Here is a 24704-nt window from a genome sequence, read left to right as displayed (position 1 = left end):
AGGAGGAAGCGGTTTGGCCCCCGGGCTGCATAAAGTGTCCCAAGCCACTAAGGTCGCGCTTGCAGCGCTCTTCTCCATCCCTCCCCCACAGCCTCCGCGCTTTCTCCAGGACCCGCCGCCCTTCAGGTTCTCGGTCCACACGGCACTCCGCCCACCTGCCGGTCCACTGCAGGCTGACAGCGCTACGGGTAGGAGTGTTCAAGCAGAGCCCGACGCCAGCGGGGGATGGGGTGAGGCGCCCCCTCCTGGCTGCCCAAGAGCTCAGGCCCCGCCCTCCACCCGCCCCCACCCCCGCCGCACCACTTCCGGCAGGCGCTGCGTTGCTGGGGGGCGCGGGCGAGGATGGCGGCGGAGAACGAGGCCAGTCAGGAGAGCGCCTTGGGCGCCTACTCGCCCGTGGACTACATGAGCATCACCAGCTTCCCGAGGCTGCCGGAGGACGAGCCGGCGCCCGCGGCCCCTCTGAGGGGCCGCAAGGACGAGGACGCCTTCCTGGGAGACCCCGATACCGGTGAGGCCCGCTGGCCCCGTCCCTGCCCCCCTGGGACGTCCCCGGTCCTCCTTCATCTACGCGAAGCATCACCTCCAGCTTCCATCTCCCTAATTCATTCCCTTCCACCTGGACCTCTCCCTCCTCCCTTGTCTCTGTTCGTTATCTAGTGGGGATGGAGATGCATTTCTGCCTTGGAGGCTTAGGATGCGACAAGGGTGAATGATGCCAGGAACTGCAGCAGCCGGGTTTGGGGTTGCCGCTCGGGAAGAACCAACTAATACGGAAGGAAGGTTGGAGGGGAGATGCTAAGGAACAGCTGTAATCACCTAGAAGAGGCCGTCCCTTAGTCACCAAAGAACAGGGTAGGAGAAACCAAGTCAGACTGCAGCAGGATGGGTAAGGCTAGGTCTTGAGAAGAACTTCCCCACAGGCAAGGGTTGTGGGAAGGAGAGACCTTAGCTGAGAATCTCTTCACATCCCGGGAGAGTTAAGGAAAACATGATTTACATCTCTCTGTAAGCGGTGGATACTGGGAGACAGGCGGACGGACTGCATGACCTCTCAGAGTCCTTGGGGACCAGAGTGCCTTCGTTGCCCTGTGGATTACCTCACCCCTCCCGGAGCCATGGATCAGGCCAGGATGTTAGTAAGGTACCCTGTCCCCTACGAAGCAGGCTCTAGGATTTTGCTGTGTTCTCAGCCTTTGAAGGGACTGCAAAGGGTGGGATTAGGGAGGGGGGCACAGGGCTTGGGGCAGACCTAAGGGCCAAGAGCTCTCTGAGCATTTCTTCCCTAGGGCTCTCCCTCCTATCCATGTGCCCCAGCTCTATCCTCTTCTCCATTTTTCATGCTCCATCCCCCATCCCTCTTTCCCTCAACGTCACTTCCTGACATCAGAGCATCCCTGTGCTTCACTCTTCCTCCCTCCCGGTGCCTGCACTTGAGCCTTCTCCCTTACCAGCCTGGCAGATCCTGCTTCTCTGACCCAGCCTTCTCTAGCCTGGCCCTTCTGTAGCTATTCCCAGCCTGACAGCCCCAAACTCTTTTCCCCTTCACAATTTTCCAGTCATCTGGCCCTTACTAGCAGCCCTTGCCAGCCTAACTAGACTGTAGCCTCCCTGGAGGGAAGAGTAGGGAAGGCCGGGGGCGCTTATGGGCATCAGATATCCAAGCTGCAGGTCAAAACTTCTTTTCCAGAGAGAATAACCCTGGAATAGGGAAAGTAGTGGAAAGATGTGTCCTGGTGGATAACAGCCTGAAACCAGGACCTTTTTCCAGGGGTCAGGAATGCTACTTCTTGTTCCAGCACTGCCTTGACTCACTGTATGACAGTGGGCACATCTACCCTGACCTGGGCCTCAGGTTCCTCTTCCAGCTCTACTGGGAATGCCTATCTCTCCTAACCTAGAGATTGGAAGCCCCTGACATGTTTTCTCCTGGCTCCCTATAAATGTCCTAGCAATTATCAAGTCTGTGATTATTTGAGCAATCATGTGGTTATTCCATGTCTCTAAGCCCTATGAAGACAGGATTGTGACTGTTTTTTCTGCATCCTTTCTCCAATGTCCAGCACAGTGCTAAGTGCTCAATAAAAATTGTTGAATAAATAAAGGAATGAGAGAGATCTCAAGATGAAAGAATAGTAGGGGAGGGAGTTCTCAAGCCTCAGGGAGTACCTTGGAGAATTACGACAGGTTCTGCTCTCATCTTTCCAAAAATCCAGCAGAGACCCCTGTCGCCTGAGTTTCTGGGAATCTGCGCCTTATGCCACGGTTGTGCATTAATGTTCCAAGGACCCTTACCATCATATCTATGTAGTCATTTCAAAGCTATGTCCCAGACCACTACTTCTAAGCCCCAAGGTTCCTTTAACCAGCTGGACTAGCCTGTTGACTGACATGATCTCCTGTGTTCTCAATCTGGAGGTTTTACTTACTAATGCTGCCCCATCCTCTTACCCAGTACCTTGGTTGTACCCAGCTAGCCTCCAGCCCGCCACTCCCCAGAACCAAATGCCAGCTCCCCCACAACAGACCCTCTGGAAAATGGTGACCACTTTTAAGTTGGGGAGATTCTTGACTCTCTTCTGAGCTCCAAGTCCATGAGTTCCTCTCTGTCGCAGGCATCGGCCTCTAGATGTCCTACAAGTGCCTCACCTTCAGGATGTACTATGCTGAATTCATCTCATCCCAGACCTGCCCTTCCCCCAGTGTCATTCTCAGTTAGTAACACTGCCATTCATCCAATCTCCAAGGTAGAAGCCCAGGAGCTATCCATGACTTCCTTCCTTCCTCTTACTTCCCAAAGTGATCAGATGCTCTCTGTCCTCCTAAGTATCTTGCAGTCCATCTCATCATCCCTGCCATCACCACTGGAGACTAAGCCCCAATCCTCTCTTACCTATATTACCCATAGGCTTCTAGCTACTCCCTGCCCCCTCCCTGCCCCCTGCCCCACCAACCCCAATCAATCTGCCACCCTGAACTTCTGGTCATGTTATTCCTTGGTTCAAAAAAGTCTTTGATGATTCTGCCCTTAAAGGAATAAGCAAGCCAGAAATGACCTCAGTTTCCAACCAAGATCTCTCTCTTTATCTCTAGAATTGCCAAGTCAACTCTGTTCAGGATTCTTCTGTCATAAACTCCGTTAAAACTCAGTTAAACCTAATCTTAAAAGAGAATTTTATTGCGTAGCATAACTGAAAAATTCAGGGATGTGGGGCCTGAGGCATAGCTAGGTCAAGGTACCTAAAAAGGAATTGGCTTTTGTCTTTTGCTTTGCCTTCCTTTTTATGGTCTTCATCTTCAGACCTCTCATTCTGTAGCAGCAAGATGCGCCCAGTAGCAGCAGGTTTACACCTTACCATTTTAATAATCTAAACAGAAAGAAAGCGTTTCTCTTTCCCAATAGTTGCAGCAATAGAACTAAGTTTGAGTCTCACAGACCTGGTGCTGATCACATATCTGTCGCTGAACCAGTGACTGTAGAGAGGTGCCTGTTATGGGCTAGGCCTAGGTCATATACTCACTCTGGACAGGAATGAGTGAATAAGAAATGAGAGAGAGGAGATGGTGTTTTGAAATGGAAAGTTGATTGAAAATGGCATCTAATCAAATAAAAATCAGATGCATACTAGGCCAGTTGCTTCCAGACAACTCCTATTGGTGTCCCACAAATTTAGAATTACCAAAATTAAACTCATTGTCTTTCTCCCAAAAGACTTGTTTCTTCTGATTCCAAACTCACCTTTTCCCAGTGTCCTGCTATTGCTTTTACACATCAGTAAAATCAATGGTATTATTGCACTAGTGCTTACACAGTAGAGTACTCAGTAAATATTTTTGTTGAATAAATGAATAACTTAATGATTGACTGATGGGATAAAAAGTCTTGAATAGGCTCAACTCTGATGGAGTCATATCACTTCCCCTCTTGGTCCCTCATAGCTGATTAGAGAAAACAGATTTAAGGACAAGTACCTGGAAGTATCAGCTAGAATTAGCTTGTAAGGTTGGTTATTGAATGTGGAAATGACTCCTGATACTTTGTGGAGCAATGGAAGACAGGTTTTGAGTTACTTTTGCTTCTGCCATTTATTCATTTTATAACATTAAATGGGCAAGATCGCCTTTTCCAGCCTTAAATTTCCTCATCTGTAAAATGGAGATAATAGGCCTATTTCAACAAGTTACAGGAGTGCTTCAATGATGGGAATGTATGGAAAGTGCTTGGAATATAGTCACCACCAATAAATGTAAGTTCAAAGCCATTTTCTGCACCTCTTTTGAAACCTCTAGGGACCAAGGAGAATTCTTTGACTGCAGTAGGTATTTAACATGTTTGTTGAATGAATTCCAGTTTTTTTATAGACTGTGTGGTGCTGAGGGGTAGAGGCAAGCATGATGAGCTAAGGGAGGCTTCCAGAAGACAAGTTTCTTTTTTTAAATAAAAATTTTAAAATAAATTACATGTTTATGGTCCAAAGGAAAAAAAGAGAGAAAGGGAAAGAATACAATGAGGAAAAGTAGAAGTCTTCTTCTCCATTCCTATCTGTGTGCAATTTTTCCCCTTTATTTAAAAATATGTGTGTTAATTTAGGAATGCCTGGCTGGCTCAGTCTGTGTAGAGTACAACTTTTGATCTCAGGGTTGTGAGTTTGAGGGCCATGTTGGGTGTAGAGATTACTTAAAAAAAATAAAATAAAAGTTTATATATGCATTGATTTGGAAAAAAAGAAAAGAAAGAAATATGTACTAAAAATTTCAAAGAAAAAATTATCCTACCCCATCTCATTCCCACCGTCAGTATCTTTCCCCAAAAGTAACCACTGTAAATATTTTCTAAAAGTTCTCTATATATGTATGTGGCTTCTTATTTACACAAAAGAGGGGAGTGTGGATTATAGAGGGCCTTGAATGCCAGGTCAAGGAGCTTGGGTATTTATCATGTTGGTATTGATGAACCATGATAGTATTTCAGTCAGGAAAATCTGTCAGTTTTCAGCATCATCCCACAGACTTTTGAAAGGGGTTTTACTCCTAGTGTATAGTAGCAAGTGCTTAAAAAATATTTATTGAATGAATGGACTTTTTAAAACACATTGTACATACACAGCAAGGATATTAAGGTCAAGGTGCCAGGCGATTTCTTTACTTTTCACAAATACACAGGACCTTTAGAGAACTGGTTTCAAAGCTAGGATTAAATCCAAGCTTCTCGGGGTGCCTGGGTGGCTCAGTGGGTTAAAGCCTCTGCCTTCGGCTCAGGTCATGATCCCAGAGTCCTGGGATCGAGCCCCGCATCAGGCTCTCTGCTCAGCAGGGAACCTGCTTCCTCCTCTCTCTCTGCCTGCCTCTCTGCCTACTTGTGATCTCTGTCAAATAAATAAATAAAATCTTAAAAAAAAAAAAAAATCCAAGCTTCTCATGAGGACCATAGGGCCCTGTGCACCTGGGCTAACCTCCACCATACTATTCTTTCCCCTTGTTCACTACACCAGAGCCACCCAGGCCTCGGTTTTGTTTTGTTTTTTCCTACTGCACCAAGCTTATTCCTACCTTAGGGCCCTTTGCACCTACTGCTCCTTCTTTCTGAAACACTCTACACACTCACTTCTTGGTCTACATATGGCTAGCTCCTCATCCCTTAGTTCTCAGCTTAAAAGTCACCTCCACTGAGAAGCCTTGCCAAATCCCCGCTAAGCAGCCCCCGACACACACCCACTATTTTCTATCGTTCCGTCCTTTTTCTTCATAGCACTTGCTGCAAGTTGTAATGATATACTCCTTTGTTTACGTGTTTCTTTTCTTCTACTGGTCTGTGAACCTCATGAGGGCAGAAACTCTCTATTCCTTTTCCCTAGGAGCTAGCATAGAGACAGACCCACAGCAGGCCCTCCATATTTGTTGAGTGAGTGAATGGACAAGCCAAGCAAGATTGGAAGCCAGGGTCTGGCCATTCAGTTTATGTAGCTACTTCCTTGCCACAGCAGGCTGGGCCCCAGCACGAGCAGGATCTGGTTTCTAGGGAGGGCCCAAACCCCCTCCATTCCAGGAAGTGTTTGTCCTAGGTCCTGAGTGGGTCTCAGGTCTCAGAAAGTTTGGCATAGGGGCCAGGCATCCAGCCCCCTGCCTCGCAGCTGAGGGCTCCTGTCTCTACTCAGCCGGGACTGCCCCCGACCTGTTCTGGGGTGCGTTGGGGAGACACCAAAGGGCAAGCAGTATTGTCTAGTGAGGTTTGCTTAACGGGGGCAGGGAGAGGGGGGGAAGCCAAACAGCGCGGGGGGGGGGGGGGTGCTGGTCCAGGTAAGGTGCCCAAACTCACCTGGTTGCTGCCGGCAGACCCGGACTCCTTCCTGAAGTCAGCAAGGCTGCAGAGGCTGCCATCCACGTCGTCGGAGATGGGCAGCCAGGACGGGTCCCCACTGCGGGAGACGCGCAAGGACCCTTTCTCCGCGGCAGCGGCCGAGTGCTCCTGCCGCCAGGATGGACTTACAGTCATTGTCACAGCCTGCCTCACTTTTGCCACGGGAGTCACTGTGGCGCTGGTCATGCAGATTTACTTCGGAGACCCTCAGGTAAGGGGGCTGGGGCTGGCGGACAGGAGAAGGAAACTGGAGAAGAGGGAGGGGGAAAGCTCTTGAGACTTGTGGGAATTGGAATTGCTTGGATTGCAGACTGGCTGAGTGGGGGAGCGAACCAGCAAATGTTAAGGAGAGAGGGCAGTGGGACAGAGAGGAAGGTCCCAAAGGGAGGAGCTCAGGGTATGAATGGGACAGAGCAAGGAAGGGATCTGATCATGTAAGAGGCACTGGAGGCGATCTAGGAAGAGTTGTAAGGGACAAGAAGGCAGGACTCCCACCCCCAACACCAGTGGAGGTTCTGGGGCTGGTGGAGGTGCCTTAAGGAGGCAGCGGTCTCCTACTGCCCCCACCTCGTCCACTTTCCCTTCCCAGATCTTTCACCAGGGTGCCGTGGTCACTGATGCCGCCCATTGCACATCGCTGGGCATCGAGGTGCTCAGTAAACAGGGATCTTCTGTGGATGCCGCTGTGGCAGCAGCCTTGTGTTTGGGGATCGTGGCTCCACACAGTTCTGGCCTAGGCGGGTAAGGTGCTCCCAGCTGTGGAGGTTGGAGTCCCCCAGGCCTACTTCTGTGTCCTGGTCTGTAGGTCTCATGTGGGGGTCTTCAAGTTTGACCAGAGGGGCAGCTGGGCCCTAACTCCTTGCATTTTGTCTTTCTACACCCAATTTTACCCTTACATGGAGTCAGAGGAGGTGTTTTAACAAGCTTGTTGTTTATTTGTTTTTTCCTTAACTCGGTGAAGGCTTTTATAAACCATAAAGTAAGGTGCACAGGTGGGGGTATACTGTCACTAATTAAGGCAGGAATACTTTAACTTTTAGGGTTTACAAATCCTTAAAACAAATCCTGTGAGCATGATGAAAGCTATGGACCCTCCATCCTCCAAAAATACACCACAGACTGAGAACTCTTAAAACAGATTACAAACCGGCCACACATAGACCATACCTACCACATAGATTAGTTTGGTTTCCACACTTACAATTATTAAAAATTTGTTTACTATTGTTAAAAAGTTGAGAATTTTCATAAAAATACAGATTTTCAATATCTCTGGAACCATCTGAAGACCTGGTAACACTGGGCCCACATTCCCACATGGCTGCAATTATCTGGAGCTGAATAGCATGACGGGACTTGTGCTGTCCAATTGGCCATAGTTCCTACCACTCCCTATTGTTTATCTGTCCTGCCTTCCCTATTATGTTACTTGGCCGCAGGCCAACCATCTCAGATGCAGCTCCCATCTTAGATGGAAACAAGCCGCAGAAAAGGGACAAGCTGACAAAGTCCATATCTTGGCTCCTGCAAGACCAGCCCTGCAGGACCCACCAAAGAAGGTCCCCTTTTGGTTGGATACAGTCCATCCTTACATAATTCAGTCCTGGGAGAGGGAGCCGGGGCATATGGTGGAGGCAGGTGCAGGAAGCTGGCCAGGGTCCAGCTGTGGTCTAGGGTGGGGGCAGGAGGTAGAACATCTTGCTCTTCCAGTCTCCGGGTTTTCCCTAATCAGGGATTAAAGTCTCCAGTAACAGGCCAGAAGAGGTCCATGGTCTCTGGGCCCCCAACCCCTTTGATTTCATTCCCTACCCTCATATAGTGGCTACGTCTCCAAATCCCTGCTAGAAGGGGCTCAGACATCTTACTCCTGTGACAAACAGCCTACAGCCATCACCACTGGGGATGAAAGAGAGGCAGGTTAATTGTTTAGAGGGGTAGTACCTTATCAACCTCTCCTTCTGTGTCTCTCCCAGTGGGGGCGTAATGCTGGTCCACGACATCAGAAGAAATGAGAGCCACCTAATTGATTTCCGGGAGTCTGCACCAGGGGCCCTCAGGGAAGAGGCCCTGCAGAGATCCTGGGAAACCAAGGTGGGGACCCTGGTGAGAAGAGAGAGTCCAGGGGGGGTCTCCCTTCACTGCCCTTCTGCTAACCCAAACATTACTTTGCTGAGTAATTATTAGGAAGTGAGGAAAAGAGTGAAGCAAGACACTCTTAAAGCTATGAAGGAGATAGGCAGTCCCCCAGATAAAATAATGAACCAAAAGATCTGTATGGTTGATAATGGGCAATACAGTAGCATCTTACTTCCCTGGCAACCCGGCCTATCAGGATGCCTGAGCAGCCTGAGAGTTTGCAAAGTTCCTGCACTATAACACATTTCATTCGAAGCCTGATGACCATAACCTTCCCCACACACAGCATATTGGAAGATTAAGGAGGAACTGCAAAAGGCAAACCCACTATCCAGAAGAAATAGAATAACTTGGAAAAATAGATATTTGGTGCAGTGGCAAAAGCCAAACATGCCTGAGTTATCACAGCTGAGTAATGGTGATGTGATCATGGAAAGGTTAAATGAAAGTCCCTTGTCTATTATTTTAAAAGGTAGGAGTAGATAAAATCCAATGTAGACAAGTTTCCATCTAAATTGGTCACATCTTGGCTCTTAAAAGGATTTGCTTAATTTATAAATCACTCAACTATGATAGATAAAGGAAGCCTTTCTGCATTTGCTGATAGTAAGTCAGGGAAATGGGAGGGATGCCTGCTTGGGGAGAGCTTGTCCCTCCTCTGGGATACTTGGCCTGTGTCTTTCCCCTGTGCCAGCCCCTATCCCTGGCTTGGGGCTCTGCGGAGTTCAGCCCAGCCCCCCCCTTCCAGTGACCTGGTCTCCTCTCTCCCTCGCCTGCCCGCCTCGCCCAGCCTGGGCTCTTGGTGGGGGTCCCCGGAATGGTGAAGGGGCTACATGAAGCTCACCAGCTCTATGGCAGGTAAAGATCCTCCCCCTGGGGACCAGGGGCCTCTGCCTGCATCTCTCCTTGGGTGGCCTTTTCCTACCATCCTGGATTCTTTCCTTCCCAACTCCCCCTCCTCATATCCCCTTCCCTTGCCAGGACTCTCCTTCCCAGGAACCCCCTTTCCCCCAGGACCCCTCCTCCTCCCCCCAGGATCTCCTCCACCCCTGCTCTCCGGCCCCCCCAGGCTGCCATGGTCCCAAGTCCTGGCTTTCGCAGCAGCTGTGGCCCAAGATGGCTTCAACGTGACCCATGATCTAGGTCAGTGGGGCCTGGGGGTGGGGGAAAGGCATGAGGTTGATGGGAAGGGGAATGGAAACCTCTAAGATTTGGGGCCCAAGCTAGAAAGCACCTCTCTTCCATTTGCTCCTTTAGCTCTCTCCCTACCCATCCTACCTCATAGGGATGCAGCCTCAAATGAGGGGATATGAGAAGGGCCCATATACACCCCCCATCTCCCCCATAACATGCTCCGGGGGGTGCTGGAGCTCTTAGGTCCAGCCACTCAGCCACCTCACCTGTGGTGCATCTCAGCCCCCTACCCAGCTTCCTGTCCTTGCTTACAGCCCGTGCCCTGGCTGAACAGCCTCCGCCCAATGCATCTGAGCGTTTCCGTGAGACATTCCTGCCATTGGGCCACCCGCCACTACCGGGCTCACTGCTGCGTCGGCCTGACCTGGCCGCAGTGCTGGATGTGCTGGGCACCTCCGGCCCCGCCGCCTTCTACGCAGGAGGCAATCTCACACTGGAGATGGTGGCCGAGGTGAGCACTTGGGGAGCCCCCCTGCCCTGAAGGACCCCACTGCAGGGACATCTTCCCTTTCCTTCCGTCTCTGTCTTTCTTTCTGCATAAATGTACTGATGATTCCATTTACTTAAGATTCTCTAATGGACAAAACTAACTTCTGGTGGCAGGAATCAGATCAGTGGTTGTTTGGGGTGGGAGCAGTTGACAGGATGAAGCACAAAGGACCCCAGGGATGAAGAGCTGTTCTATCTTGACTGAGAGAGGTGTCCTTGGGTCCCCCAGGGCTGGTGCCAACCTGTGCAGAGCCTTGACCTATCCCTCCCAGGCGTGGCAGAGACCCAGGATCAGCCTCAGCTTTCCCAAGCCCACAATCCCACCCTGCTCTTGGGTTCTCTAGGGACTGAGGGAAACCTTCCTTCACTGGTCACTATCAGGACTGGAGATATTGACACAAGGGCTTACCAAACAACCCCAAAGACTCTTAACCTGAGGTAGTAATGGGTTCTGAAAACTGTTGTCAGTAATTCAAAACTCCAAATAGGAAATTATTTTCAAGGTAAGGATACACAAACCAACTCTGTGATTCTCTCATCTGTACCATTGGAGTGATTATATGTTTCTCTGCCATATGGTTGTGGGAATTGAGTTGGTCCATCATTCATTCTTCATTCACAGAGTGCTGTTCTATGTCAGAATCTATGCTGAGTCCTAGAGGTATGGCTATGTGATAAATGCCCATCTCAAATGGACTTAACTGAGAAGTCTAGCAGAGTACTGGCTGTAGGTCTGCTGGGTCCAGAGCTCCATCCACATTGCCAGGCTGTGGTCTGTCTCTCTATCTTTCTGCCACATCTCTACTTTCTTCTGTTTGGATTCACTCTCTATCAGATCCTCTCCACACCTGCTCCCCACCAGCTATCCTTCCAGCAAACCATCCCAGAGAAAGAACATATCTCATTCCAATAGTTACAGCAAAAGCCTCCAGGTTATGTCTCATCAGCCTGTTATAGGTCTCGTGACTATTCCCAAACTTCCCAATAGGTGTCATGACTATTCCCAAATCACTGGCATGGAAAAGGAATGTTCTGATTAGCCACACCTGGATCTTCTGGAGAAGGGGGAGAAGGAGACTCAAACAAAGACTATCTAAGCTTTAAAGGAAAACAAACAAACAAAAACAACCCAAAGTTGAACACACACGAGCCAAGAAATTCAGTGTATAGTTCACTGTGGGTAGATTAGAAGTCAGGGGTTTCAAGTACTAAAAAATTTAAAAAAGAGAGAGAAAGAGAGAAGATTCCTAGTGGTTATGCTAATTTAGAAATGAAAATTACCATGCTGGAAATGATGAGCCCATCGATTTGTACAAAATTGGTTCATTGGTCAGTAGAGTGCTTAGTTATATCCAATGAGAGTCATTCCTATCTGGATCGTCCAGGGTTCATGGTTTAGGAGTGGATTTAGTTAATTGTAATGAAGTGAAGAATCCAGTTTTGATATCTTATAAACAAATTCTGCTGTAAGTAGAAAATGTTCCTTTTTCTTTTTCAAGTAATCTCTACGCCCAATGTGGGCCTCGAACTCAGGACCGCAAGATCAAGAGTTGCATGCTCTTCCAACTGACCCAGCCAGGCATCCCAGAAAATGTTCCTTTTACGTAGGCAGAGAAGGTAGTATGTTCAAGGCCATGGAGTCATGTGTTCAGAAACTGTAGGTCACTCCAGGTGGCTGTACAGAGCTCACCAGGGAATAGCAGGACATGAAGTGGGAGAGGTGGTGGGGGCCAGATCACAAAGGGCCTTGGATGCCAATCTAAGGAGGTCATTCAAAGAATGTCTGATACATAGCAGGTGCTCAGTGTTTGTGCTTCTTCCCCTTCCTTTTTCTCGGGGTACCCAGGGCTAGTTGGGTCCCTAAAGGTCATGATGGAAATTGCAGAAAGCACAAAAGTTATAAACATCAAGTCTGTCTTTGATTCAAACATATACCATAGGCCAAGCCCACATGCCCACAGTTTTGGTGTGTGGCTCACAACTGTGGTGGGTCATTCTCGCCCCTGCAGGCCCAGCACGCAGGGGGTGTCATAACTGAGGACGACTTCAGCAACTACAGTGCTCTCGTGGAGAATCCCGTGTGTGGCGTGTACAGAGGTGACCTCTCTCTCAGCTCTCAGGGTCCCTGCTCAGGAGAAGCCTCCCAGTCCATGGCCACCTCCTTTTGGCCTAGAGACTCCTCCCCATTGTTCAGGAGAGAAACTGAGGCAGTGAGCTTGCCTGGGCAGCCAACTGTTGAAACAAGCCAGAGCCAGCCCACCTTCTACAGTATTTGTGGTGTCAGTTACCCCAAGTATTTAGGATATGGGGTGGGAGGTCTAGTCAAAGGCTCAGGCTTGCAAGTTGGGGTTCTGGTCATAGGTTTTCTTGATTTGGGCTCTCAATGCCCTGTACTTCTTTTTTTTTTTTTTTTTTTTTTTTTTAAGATTTTATTTATTTATTTGACAGACAGAGATCACAAGTAGGCAGAGAGGCAAGCAGAGAGAGAGAAGCAGGCTTCCTGCGGAGCAGAGAGCCCGATGCGGGGCTCGATCCCAGGACCCTAAGATCATGACCCGAGCCAAAGGCAGCAGCCCAAACCACTGAGCCACCCAGGCGCCCCTGCCCTGTACTTCTTAAGAAGAATTCATGAGTCCATCTAGCTTCGTATTGAACAAACTTTTCAAGACAATTATAGACCTGTCCCCTCATTGTTTCAAAAGGAAACTGAGGCCAAAGGATAGAATGGAACTTAACCTAGCAATCTCAAACCAGCAAGGAGCCCAGAAAGCTAAACTTTTGACATGGGTGAAGTCCATGTTTGCTGAACCCAAAGTGGTGGGTTCCTGGGTCCCTCAGAAGGTTCCCAGGTTCTCAGATTCTCTCCTTCCTAGGAGGTCTGGATCACTTCAAGCCCCAAAATAGTTCCCCTCTGAGTTCAAGTTTCCAGGACTCAACTTCTAGCCTGATTATTCCACCAGAGGTGATGGTATATGGAACAGAGGACGAGCGTAGCTTTGGAGCCAGGAAGACCTGGGTTTGAGTACCAGCTATCCCATTCACCTTGAATAAGTCACTTTTCACTCTGAGCCATGGTTCCCTCCTGAAAATGGAGATAATAGCGGTGCCTACCTCTCAGGGCCCCCATGAAGATTTGAGGAGATGATGTTGAAAGCTGCCCTGATCAGAGTGGATACTGAATGCTTATTTGATTTTACGTTTCTCCTCCCAAGCCTGGGTTCTCTTGGCAATGCCAGTACCTTGAGTGCTCTGGGTTCCCTTTGTCTCCTGTAAACTTGGACCAACTGCGTCTCTGTGCCTCACTTTCCTCACCTGTAAAATGAGGATGATAACAATACCCATTGTGAGGATTAAATGAGTTAATCAGTTAACGTTATGCATCAGGTATTATCATTATTACTTCAATGTCCAAACATCAAATAATAGGAGCCTCAAATAGGAAGAGGAGGTTGTCACCCCCAAGAAGTTTTGGGGGTCATGGGACCATAAGAGGCCCTGAATAGAATTCTGGCCTGTGGGGGGAGCTAAAAGGAGACACATGATAGGCCAGGAATCTAGACATCTGGACACCTGTCCCTGTTCTGGCTTCAGTGTGACTCTGGGCAGACTACAGTCCTCTTGGACCTTAGTTTCCTTGTGCAGAAGAGGAAACTGAAGGCCGGTGTTCTAGGTTGGAGTCCTGGCCCTGCCCTTGACTTGCTGAGAGAACTTGTGTGGGTCCCTTTGCTTCTCCGTGCTTTGCCTCTCAAGGCAGATTCCTTGTCTGATGAGGGGCCAATGCAGTAGTCTCAGTCTGCGTGATGGTGGAATGTGGAGTTGCTTTGACCCCTCCCCTGCCATCTAGTCATTTCTTTTTTTTTCCTCCAGGCCACCTGGTTCTCAGTCCCCCACCCCCGCATACGGGTCCTGCCCTCATCAGTGCTCTCAACATCCTTGAAGGCTTCAATCTCACCACGCTGGTGTCCCGGGAACAGGCTCTTCACTGGGTGGCAGAGGCAAGGCCAACCCCTCCACCCTGCCCTGGGTCTTGGTATACTGGGAGTGGGGGGATGGGCTACTGCCATGGGACAGAACTAACCTCCAAGTTTTCTCACATGAGGATCATTAGTGTGGGTGCTGGGAGGAGCCTGGCAGCCTCTTCCACACTCCTGTTACATTTTCAGACCCTGAAGATCGCTTTAGCCCTGGCCAGCAGACTGGGAGATCCTGTCTACGATTCTACCATCACTGAGAGCATGGATGACATGCTCAGGTGGGTCCCAGGGCAGGACTCTCAGCGTGGCAGAGGTGGTAGTGGGTGTGAGGAAGGGATCAGATCAAAAGCAGCTGATACAGCAATAAGACCTGGAGTCCCAAGTCAATTTCAGCTCAGTTACACTTCAGTGTGACACTGGTTGCCTCTCACAGCACTTACCTCAGTTTGCCTGTTTGTCTGATGAGTTAGTATGCATCACTTGGCTCTTAAAACTTTCTGACTCTAGCAGGGCACATATCTGGGCCCACCTGTGCCCCCTTTTAAGTGGAAAAAGAAAACTTAAGAACAATGAAAAGTCTCCAAGCAAATACCTGAGGTGATGAGGATTTTTACCATAATGTCTCCACATTAGCAGCATAACACTATAGTAAGATTATGGGCTGTGGTCAGACTGACTCAATTCAGATCCCAGCTTCATGATCCACTAGCTAAGCAGCACTGGGCAAGTCACCTTACCGAGGTTGTGGTAAGGACAAAATAAGGTCATACGTGCAAAACACGTTGTGTGGCACATAATAAATATTCAACAAATGGTATTAGTAATTGGCAATATGGGTGGGTAAGAATGGTTGCTATTTGGTTGCTACTCTGACTGACTAAAAGGCTAGCTAAGGGCAAAATCAGAACCCCAAAATATAGTTAGCATAAATTTGTAGTATTACTCAAACAACTCTATGAATAAGTTGAAAACAATGAAACTAAAATGAATAGGTTATAATTAAAAGGCAAAAAAAGCAACAACCAAAAATAGTAAGCAGTTCAGGGTCACAAGGATAAGGGCTAAAAGCAAAGCCTCTGTCCCCCCACCCAATCCACTTGAAACAAAGTCCTCTGTACCACTTCTGCGTGGCCTCCACAAAATTTGTGGTTGAAAACGGAATGAAAGTCTTCAGTAATCCTTGGTAACCTGTCACTCTAATGTTCTAGAATCACCAAACTAATAGTCATTAAGTAAGAAACCCTCAGCCCAAATTTAAAAGATCTGGAGAATTTCATGTTGTTTTCAGCCTAGCTCTAACATACACACATGTGCGCACGCGCACACACACACACCCCTATATTAAATTCACCCAAGTAATTCTTCGAATAGTTATTAAGGGTTGACCGTATGTCAAGTCTTCCTGTGCCTTGAAAAAGAATTCTAATAGTAGATAAAATCCCTGTATACAAACCCTCCTCTGACTAAACTCTTTTTTTTTTTAAGATTTTATTTATTTGACACAGAGAGAGAGAGAGAGAGAGAGATCACAAGTAGGCAGAGAGACAGGGAAGCAGGCTCCCTGCTGAGCAGAGAACCCTATGCGGGGCTTGATCCCAGGTCCCTGAGACCATGACCTGAGCTGAAGGCAGAGGCTTAACCCGCTGAGCCACCCAGGTGCCCCTGACTGAACTCTTCATGAGCACCTGAGTGGCTCAGTTGTTAAGCCACTGCCTTCAGCTTAGGTCATGGTCTCAGGGTCCTGGGATTGAGCCCCACATCAGGCTCTCTGTTCAGCAGGGAGTCTGCTTCCTCCTCTCACTCTGCCTGCCACTCTGTCTACTTGTGCACTTTCTATTTCTCTGTCAAATAAATAAATAAAATCTTTAAAAAAAAAACTAGTTCGAAACTACAAACATTAGATTAAATAAATTGTTTGTTCATTCAAAACAAATATTATCTGAGCATCCACTATGCCCCAGGTACTTTCAGAGAGAAGATTAAGTGAGTAAATAAAGTCAAGTAACTAAAAGACTCTTGATTTAAGTACTAAATAAAAGTTGGCTCTAAAAGTGAATCTGGATAACACCTAAACGAACCCAGTCAGTTCAACAATGATTTCCTGGATGTTTCCCATGTGCTCAGAATGAGAGATTTTGCTCTCACAGACCTAATAGTTCCGGGCCAGGGTGTGGGGGAGGGAGACGTTAATCAAATAATTGCACAAACAGACATCATAGTGTGGTAGGGGAGGTGTAATAAGAGCCTGCTGTGTATTAATCTCCTACCCCTTGTCTTTTCAGCAAGGTAGAAGCCGCCTACCTCCGGGGCCACATCAATGACTCCCAGGCGGCCCCTGCCCCACTTCTGCCCGTCTACGAGTTGGATGGGGCTCCCACAGCTGCTCAGGTGTTGATCATGGGCCCTGACGACTTCATTGTGGCCATGGTCAGGTATGCCAGCTCAGACACAGAACCCGGCACTGGAGATCATCTGGACCAGGAAGAGTTGGGAGCCAGATAGGAATGAGGGTGACCTCAGGGCTTACCTGGCTCCAATCTCTATCCCCAGCTCCCTGAACCGCCCTTTTGGCAGTGGCCTCATCACCCCCTCGGGGATCCTGCTCAACAGCCAGATGCTAGACTTCTCGTGGCCCAACAGGACTGCTAACCACTCTGCACCCAGCCTGGTAGGGCCTTGCATCCCTCCTCCCCTGGGGACCTTGAAGCTAGGTAGGAAGTATAGCAGTATGGCTGCTCCTCCCTCCCTACTTCCTCTAGGAACTTCTAGTATAAAGAAAAGGAGCCTAAACAAAGTGTCTGCTTTACCTGCAGCCCAAGTCTGGGGCTTGGGCCTGAAGAAACCCCGTCCCATTCTGTCCCTGTCTCACTGTGTGACCTGGGGAAAGTTTGCACCCCCCTTGGTCTCAGTTCCTTCATCTGTACAATAAGGATATTAGCCCTCATCTGATGCTTTGGCACGTTTCAGTGCAGTGGTCTACGATTTTGTGATGGTGAGCTGATTGGCCTCAGCCCTCTTGTTAGTCAAGGGAGGAAGGAGATAGGAATTCTGGTCTAGTTGGAGGCCAATACTCTTACTCCCAGGGCATGCTGGGGCCCTGCCAGGACAATGAGAGATAGGGATGACCAGGGTGGAGATTATCCTCTTCTTCCCTTTAGCCATTTGTCTTGGCTTGGTACCCTCCCCTCGCACCCATGGTAGCCCCATAACAACTCAGTGGGTCCACATCCACCCCAGTTATCCAGGGACCCTGCCTGTTTCATAGACAGCAAACTGTGGCCTGGGAAGGGACCAGTCTCCCATGAAAAGCTGCCCCACCTGTTATCTCCCTGTGGTCTCCGTGCTCTGACAACAGGAGAATTCGGTGCAGCCAGGGAAACGACCACTGTCTTTCCTGCTGCCCACCGTGGTCCGGCCAGCGGAGGGGCTCTGTGGGACCTACCTCGCCCTGGGGGCCAATGGAGCTGCCCGGGGCCTCAGCGGACTGACCCAGGTGAGGTTTCCTCCATGGTAGGCACTTTGTGGCCAGTAGCCAAGCTGTGCCCTGAACTGTAGGTGCCCTCCTGTCTCTGGCTTGGTCTCATCCCTAGCTCAACAAACATAGGCGGAGGCTGCTGTGACAGGCCCATCCTGGGTACTGGGGGCATAGGCTGTGCTGAGCTTTTTAGCCAAAATGGAACCCTGAAGCTTCCTGTCTTCTAGATTGGATGGGCAATCACGGGTCAGTGGAACTGAGAGGTGATTTAGCACCTGGGCTGCCTAGGTCTGTCAACCTCAAGTCCCATGATGCCTCTGCTCAGTATCTAAAGAGACAAGCAGCCCTCTTTAGAGTCTGATTTTGAAAGGAAGTGTCTACTCTCCAGAATGTCTCACAACAGTTACACGAATGTTTTGAGCAACTGATTTATGTGCCAGGCACTTACGTTGGCAGGTGGTGAGTTAAGTAACCTGAGCTTTGGAATCAGACAGTCCTGGGCCCCAACCCAAGTGCTGCCAATTTCCAAGTGCATGATGGGGCATTCGCTTAACCTCTCTGAACCTCAGTCTCCTCATCTGTAAAATGGATGCAGTAACAACAGCTAACCTTTATGGAGTTCTACTAAGCACCAGGCATGGTGTTACATGTGCTTGCTCTTTTAGCCTTCCCAACATTGGGAGAAATCCTTATTCCCATTTTGTATATGAGGAAACTAAAGCCCAAAGAGGTTAAAAAGTTAGGTCCAGTTGCGTAAGAATGGGCAGAGAGTTTGTTTTGAGAGCATACCCACACTCCTAACCTCTAAGCTAAAAGTACCCATGCTGTACCCTAGGACTACTCCAGCTATTATCCCTGTCCTGGCCAGGGAGAAGGGAGGAGAGAATGACTGTCTTGAGGCTGTTCAGATAATACTCCTAGAATAAGGGTTCCAAAGAGTAAGAAGTCTGGCCCAGGGGTGAGATCTGGGGAATCCTGAATCCCCATCCCTGGGGCAGCCCTGACTTCTACCCCTTGGCTGCCCACAGGTTTTACTGAATGTTCTGACCTTGAACCGGAACCTGAGTGACAGCCTGGCCCATGGCCGTCTGCATCCAGACCTGCAGTCCAACCTCCTGCAGGTGGACAGTGAGTGCAGAGCAGAGATCCCCATGGGATGGGCAAAAAGCCGGGTAGAGAAAGGGGCTCCTCCCAAGGGTGTCCATGCCTCCACCAGCACAACTGCTGCCAGTGAATCTTTGGGCTCTTCCAGCTAACTCCTTTGGGACAGTGAAAGATCTGGGGACTAGAACCAGATCTGTCATTTACTGGTTGTGTGGTCTTGGGAAATTCATGTCTCCACTCTGAGCCTCAGTTTTCTCATTTGTAAAATGAGATACGGTTTTCATTCTGCAAACCTTTCATTCATCAGTTTGTATGGAATACCTACACTGTGTGCCAGGCATTATCTTAGGTGCTGAGGATATGGCATTTACAGATAGAGAGGAAAATAAATAATCAAAGCAATATAAGAAAGTAAAATAAATGCTCTGCAGGCTGACATAGAGACTGACTCAGTGACTATAGAAGTCTTCTCTTTGGTGACATTTAAGCTGAGATCTGAAGAGTAGGAGGGTACCCACCGTGCAAAGAACTGGGGCAGGTTTTGTGGGCGAAGGGAACAGATGCAAAGAATTCAGGGCAGAAATGGGCTTGGCATGTTTTAGGAGTAAAAAGTAGACCATGGTGAGTGAGAGTGAGATGAGGCCAGAGAGGCAGGTTGGGGCCAGATCATGGACCTTGTAGATTACAGTGAGAAAATAGACTTTCCTCTAAGAAAGGTGCCTAATTTTAGACACAACTTAATTTTGTAAATGGGAAAGTAGGTACAGCTTTGAGGAATTTTTATTACAACAGACGATGTATTATGCAAGTTCAAAAGGGATAGAACATTGAATGAGACATGGTTCTTGCCTAGTTGGTATTATCATCCGCATTTTACAAAGAAACTGATACGCACAGAGGTTAAAAATCAGTCAGTGAGTGGCAGAATTGAGATTAGAGCATATACCTAGCTGATACCAAAGACTCAGTTTTTTACCACTTGTCTCCTAGACTAAAGTACATTAGAAGTCACAGACCTAAATCCTCAGCAATCACACCCTGTGGTCTGGCTGGTAACACCCTGGCATGATGATAATGAGGCTATCCCAACTAATAACTTCTGATCTCTCCTGAATGTGGGGCCCTATGATGCTAAGTTATCTGGGCCAGGGTAGGGTGATGGTTGGATTTGGTTCATCCTAGCCTCCCTTAAGGAGCTCACAGTCTAAGACAGGAACATGAGGAGCAGAGGCTTAGCAAAGGGAAAGTTCATCCACTAAGGGCTATGGGCTGGGTCTTGAAGTATGATTAGGTATTTGGCTTGTCTAGAACCCAGAACATTCTGGACAAATTGTCAAAAGCCAGAAAGAATGACTCAGAAAGCAGCCAGGACGCCTGCTGGCTCCTAAAGACCATGTTTCTTAAACTTAAGAATTTATCCAGCACCTTCATGATTTTGCCACATTTACATACCATCTGAGCCATTATTTACATATGTACCTCTATAAATGGACTTCTTTTTCAGTGTAAGTGTATTTTATTTATTTTTTATTTTTTTAAAGATTTTATTCATTTATTTGACAAACAGAGATCACAACCAGGCAGAGGGGCAGGCAGATAGAGGGGGGGTGAAGCAGGCTCCCCACTGAGCAGAGAGCCTGATGCGGGGCTCAATCCCAGGACCCTGGGATCATGACCTGAGCCAAAGGCAGAGGCTTTAACCCACTGAGCCACCCAGGTGCCCCATAAGTGTATTTTAAAGGTAAATCCAGGGGCACCTGGGTGGCTCAGTGGGTTAAGCTGCTGCCTTCGGCTCAGGTCATGATCTCAGGGTCCTGGGATTGAGTCCCGCATGGGGCTCTCTGCTCAGCAGGGAGCCTGCTTCTTTCTCTCTCTCTCTCTCTCTCTCTGCCTGCCTCTGTCTACTTGTGATCGCTCTCTGTCCAACAAATAAATAAATAAATCTTAAAAAAATAAATAAATCCAATATCATAATCACACATGGAAAAGTAGCATCATTTGCCACAAATAAAAGATAAGTACGACAAGGCAACTGTTTGTAGATCTTCCGTGAATATGGTGCCCACAGAAGGCTCTGAGCCCTGCTCTCTCTATAGAAGAAGGAGGTTAGAAATGTTAGGGTCCAGACTAAAACTTAGTCTTTGCCATCATCTAAAGGATTGAAAATGAACTGTTAAGGAAAAACACGTTTGACTTGGTGATTCACGGCTATTCAGTGTTATATCTTTACCTTATCCTATCTGCAGAAGTAAGAAGGCCAGATCTTTATTGAGGAGCAGTAAGAGGAAAGGTTACAGGGCTTATCCTGGAGGTTCTTGGTAAGAAGCATGGGCTTATCCACTTGACTGGAGATGGGATAGACCTGAAATGTTTTATTTAGGGGAAATGGATTGAAGGGGGGAGAATTTAAGTTGGGGAAACAGAGGCAACTAAGATAAAGGACCAAGCAAGAAAAATGTGAGGGCCTGAACTTACGTTAAGAGGGTGGGGATTTCTTCATTTATCCATGTAAAGGCAATGAACATCGATGGCCAACAAGACAACATCCTTGCCTTCAAAACGCTTATAATCTAATGGAGAGGGACATAGTAAATAAATTAATAAGTAAACAAGTAGCAATAAGTATGTGGAAAGAAAACAAAGCAAGGTGAGGATGACAGGGCTGCCATTTTAGATAGCGGTCAGGGAAGTCCTCCTCCAAGATTGGAATGAAGTAAGGAAGCCGGTTTTGTGACTATCTAGGAGGAGAGCATTCCAAATAGAATTTGTGCAAAGCCCTGAGGCAGGAGCATATTTGGCCTACCTGAGGGACAGCAAGGAGGCTAAAGCAGAGTTAAGGGAGAGAATGGAAGGAAGTGAGGAGAGGAGTTTAGGGAGGTCGTGAGCTCCCAGATGATGTTGTGCCTTAGACGCCTTGGTAAGGACTTTGGATTTTCTTCTAAGAGTCATCAAAGATGTTGGAAGTTTTTGAGAAGGGGAAGTGAGTGGTCTGACTAATGGCTTAAGAGGATCCCTTTGGCTCTGTGTCACTAGGCTATAAGGAAGCAGGACTGGAACCAGAAAGACCAGTCAGTGGGCTATGCAGTAATGGCTGCATTTTGGCTATCCTGGCAAGTAATGATGGCGGTTTGGCCCAGGCATGTGGCGATGAAGAGCCCATAGCCCTTTCTTTCAATATTAAGAATGAAAATATATTATTGATCACATACTATATGAAGCATTCTGATCTCTGTGCTTTCTATATTTTATCTCTTTAAATCCCTACAACAACTTCATGTGGTAGGCTCTCATATAATCCCCATTTTATGCATGAGGAGGCTGAGGCTCAGAGAGGTAAAGCAGTTTGCCCAAGATCATACAGTGGGCATCCAGGACCAAGACTCAGGTCTGACCGTGGGACTCCTGAGTCAGTGCTCTGAACACTGAATGTATATATGTTGGGGGGATGGTTTTCAGGTGAGTTCACAGAGGAAGAGATTGAGTTCCTGGAAGCCAGGGGTCACCATGTGGAGAAAGTAGATGTCTTATCCTGGGTCCATGGCAGCCGGAGAACCAACAACTTCATCATTGGTGTGAAGGACCCTCGGAGCCCAGACGCAGCTGGAGCCACCATCCTGTAGAGCAGCGGGGTGGGGCGGGGGTCTCTGTTCCCCCGCTTTGCATGTTCCTAGAGTCCCTCCTTCTCCCAGGTTTGGTCTCAGGGGGACCCCAGGGATGCCCTAGATCATGGGCCAGAGGGGATACTTAACAAACCCTATCCCAGAGTAACTGGAAAATTCTCTAACCAGAAGCCTGTGGTGGTGGTGATGGTGGTGGTGGTGAATGTCCATGTCCACAACCAGGCAGACAGTTCCTTGAGGAGTCAGGCTGTCTGTCTGTCTCCTTTCCCTCAGCCATGCTGGCCCTGAGCTTGGGGATGTGCTTGCAAACCCTTCTCAAGGGTCCTCACAACCCCAACATCTCCAGTCTGGCCTGACCTGGACCTTGTCTTCCAGCTCCCTTCTCCTGTCCCCAGCCTCATTTCTTAAATGACTAGGATTTTTTTAATGGACCATCCTGGGGAGGGGGTGCTCCTCTCTTCCTCCCACCAAGTTGAAGTGAGGCCTTGCATCTGGGGGGGGGCAGGTTGTGGGTACGGGTGGGGGTGGGGACCAGCTCAGGGGCTTCCATTTGCAAAGGGGAATTAAAGAAAGACTATTGCTTAACCACGGCTCTGGATTGATTTATGTTTGGCTGTGTTGGGAGTGGGAACAAGTGAGGTGGTGCAAAAGCAGCCAAAGCCATTTGTTTATTATTTGTTTCTTAAACTGGATATTTTGGGTATTTCCTTCATGTTTTGATTAAGATATGAAGCTTTCTGATTTGAAAACTTACTACGGGGGTGTTGGCTGTCTCAGTTGGTACAGCCTGCAACTCTTCATCTTGGGGTCATGAGTTCAAGCCCCACATTGGGCTTGAAGCCTATTAAAAATAAGTAAATAAAAACATAAATTTTTTTAAAAGTGAAAAAAATAAACATTTAAATCAAAGTTACAGTATTTAGAAACAGTTTGGTACTGGCATGAAGCTGAACATACCATTGGAATAGAATTGAGAGTCCAGAAATAAACGTAGATATGTATGATCAATTGAATTTTGATAATGGTGCTAAGATCATTCAATGGAGAACGAACAGTCTTTTCAACAGATAGTGCTGGTACAATTGAATATCCACATAAAAAAGAACAAAGTTTGACTTTTACCCCATATCACATACAAATAGTAACACACAATGGATCAAAGACCTAAATATAAGACCTAAACATAAGAACTATACAAGTCTTTAGAAAGACTTGTTTTCTAAGACAAGTCTTAGAAAAAAACATAGGAGGAAATCCTCATGACTTGGATTTAGCATTGGTTCTTAGATATGATACCAAAAACATAAGCAACAGAAGAAAAAATAGATAAATTGAAATGCATCAAAACTAAACACTTTTGAGCATTAAAGGGCACTATCAAGAGGGTGAAAAGACAACCCCCCAAATGAAAGAAATATTTGCAACCATGTATGGGATAAGGGTCTAGTACCCAGACCCTTATCAGGGGTGTGCTTATTAATCACACTTCAGTTCAACAACCCAGTTAAAAGTTGGGCAAAGAATTTGACTACACATTTCTCTAAAGATATTCAAATGACCAATAAGTCCATGATAAGATGCTCAATATCATAAGTCAAGAGGGAATTCAGATCAAAACTACAATGAAATAAATACCACCTCACACTCACTATGTTGGCTATAATAATATTATTTTAAAAATCATTTTTAAAGGAAATAAGTGTTGGTGAGGATTTGGAGAAATTGGAACCCTTATAAATTGCTAGTGGGAATATAAGGGTGCAGCTGCTGTGGAAAACAGTTTGGCATTTAATGATTAGAATTATCATATGACCCAGCAATTCCACTTCAAGTTATATACACCCAAAGAATTGAAAACAGGTGTTCAAAACAAAACTTGCACATGAATGTTCCTAGCAGCACTATGCACAAAAGGCAAAAGGTGAAAACAACCCAAATGTCCATCAGTGGATGAATGGATAAGCAAAACGTGGTATATTCATACAATGGAATATTATGTAGCCATAAAAAAAGTAATGAAGTACCGATACACGGTACAACAGGAGTGAACCTTGAAAACATTATGCTAAGTGAAAGAAGCCAGACACAAAATGTCACATACTGTATGATTCCATTTATACATGAAATATCCAGAACATGCGAATTGGTAGAGACAGAAGGCAAAATAGTGGTTTTTAGGGACTGGGGAATGGGGGATTGGGAGGAAGGCGATCTCTAAAAGGTACAGGTTTTCTTCTTGAAGTGATAAAAATTGGCTGTGGTGATGGTTGCACCTGTGATTGTACTAAAAAGCAGAATTATGTGCTTTAAATAAGTGAGTTGTATGGTCTGTGAATTCTATCTCTGTAAAGCAG

At 47.4% G+C, this 24704-nt stretch overlaps 1 protein-coding gene across 2 annotated transcripts; it reads left to right on the top strand.

The window, feature by feature from the left end:
• The first annotated feature begins 198 nt into the window (after window positions 1-198).
• On the top strand, window positions 199-22856 carry GGT7 (gamma-glutamyltransferase 7). 2 transcript variants are annotated; one of them, XM_059406848.1, is made up of 15 exons: window positions 199-511; window positions 6334-6569; window positions 6948-7099; window positions 8332-8449; window positions 9285-9352; window positions 9564-9637; window positions 9943-10139; window positions 12187-12274; window positions 14045-14172; window positions 14341-14429; window positions 16434-16583; window positions 16702-16819; window positions 17507-17644; window positions 18655-18754; window positions 22187-22856. In XM_059406848.1, exons 1-15 carry the CDS (start codon window positions 343-345, stop codon window positions 22348-22350), a joined length of 1989 nt encoding a protein of 662 aa, XP_059262831.1. In that variant the 5' UTR covers window positions 199-342; the 3' UTR covers window positions 22351-22856. The 2 variants fall into 2 exon arrangements, with proteins under 2 accessions (XP_059262831.1, XP_059262832.1); XM_059406849.1 differs by having other exon boundaries at window positions 18655-18747; window positions 22187-22349.
• The last annotated feature ends 1848 nt before the right edge of the window (window positions 22857-24704 follow it).

Source organism: Mustela nigripes, chromosome 7 (assembly GCF_022355385.1).
Source record: "Mustela nigripes isolate SB6536 chromosome 7, MUSNIG.SB6536, whole genome shotgun sequence".
In the NCBI taxonomy this organism is placed as follows: Eukaryota; Metazoa; Chordata; class Mammalia; order Carnivora; family Mustelidae; genus Mustela; species Mustela nigripes.
Note: the sequence above shows the minus strand (reverse complement) of the source record. Positions and strands in the feature narration are given on the sequence as shown.

What these genes read in the sequence shown, in the direction of transcription:
- GGT7 (XM_059406848.1), top strand. Translation starts at nt 343, where the DNA reads ATGGCGGCGGAGAACGAGGCCAGTCAGGAGAGCGCCTTGGGCGCCTAC. An exon ending in AGCATGGATGACATGCTCAG is followed by an intron (nt 14,430 to 16,433) that starts GTGGGTCCCAGG and finishes TTGTCTTTTCAG; the next exon opens with CAAGGTAGAAGCCGCCTACC. An exon ending in GCCTCAGCGGACTGACCCAG is followed by an intron (nt 17,645 to 18,654) that starts GTGAGGTTTCCT and finishes GGCTGCCCACAG; the next exon opens with GTTTTACTGAATGTTCTGAC.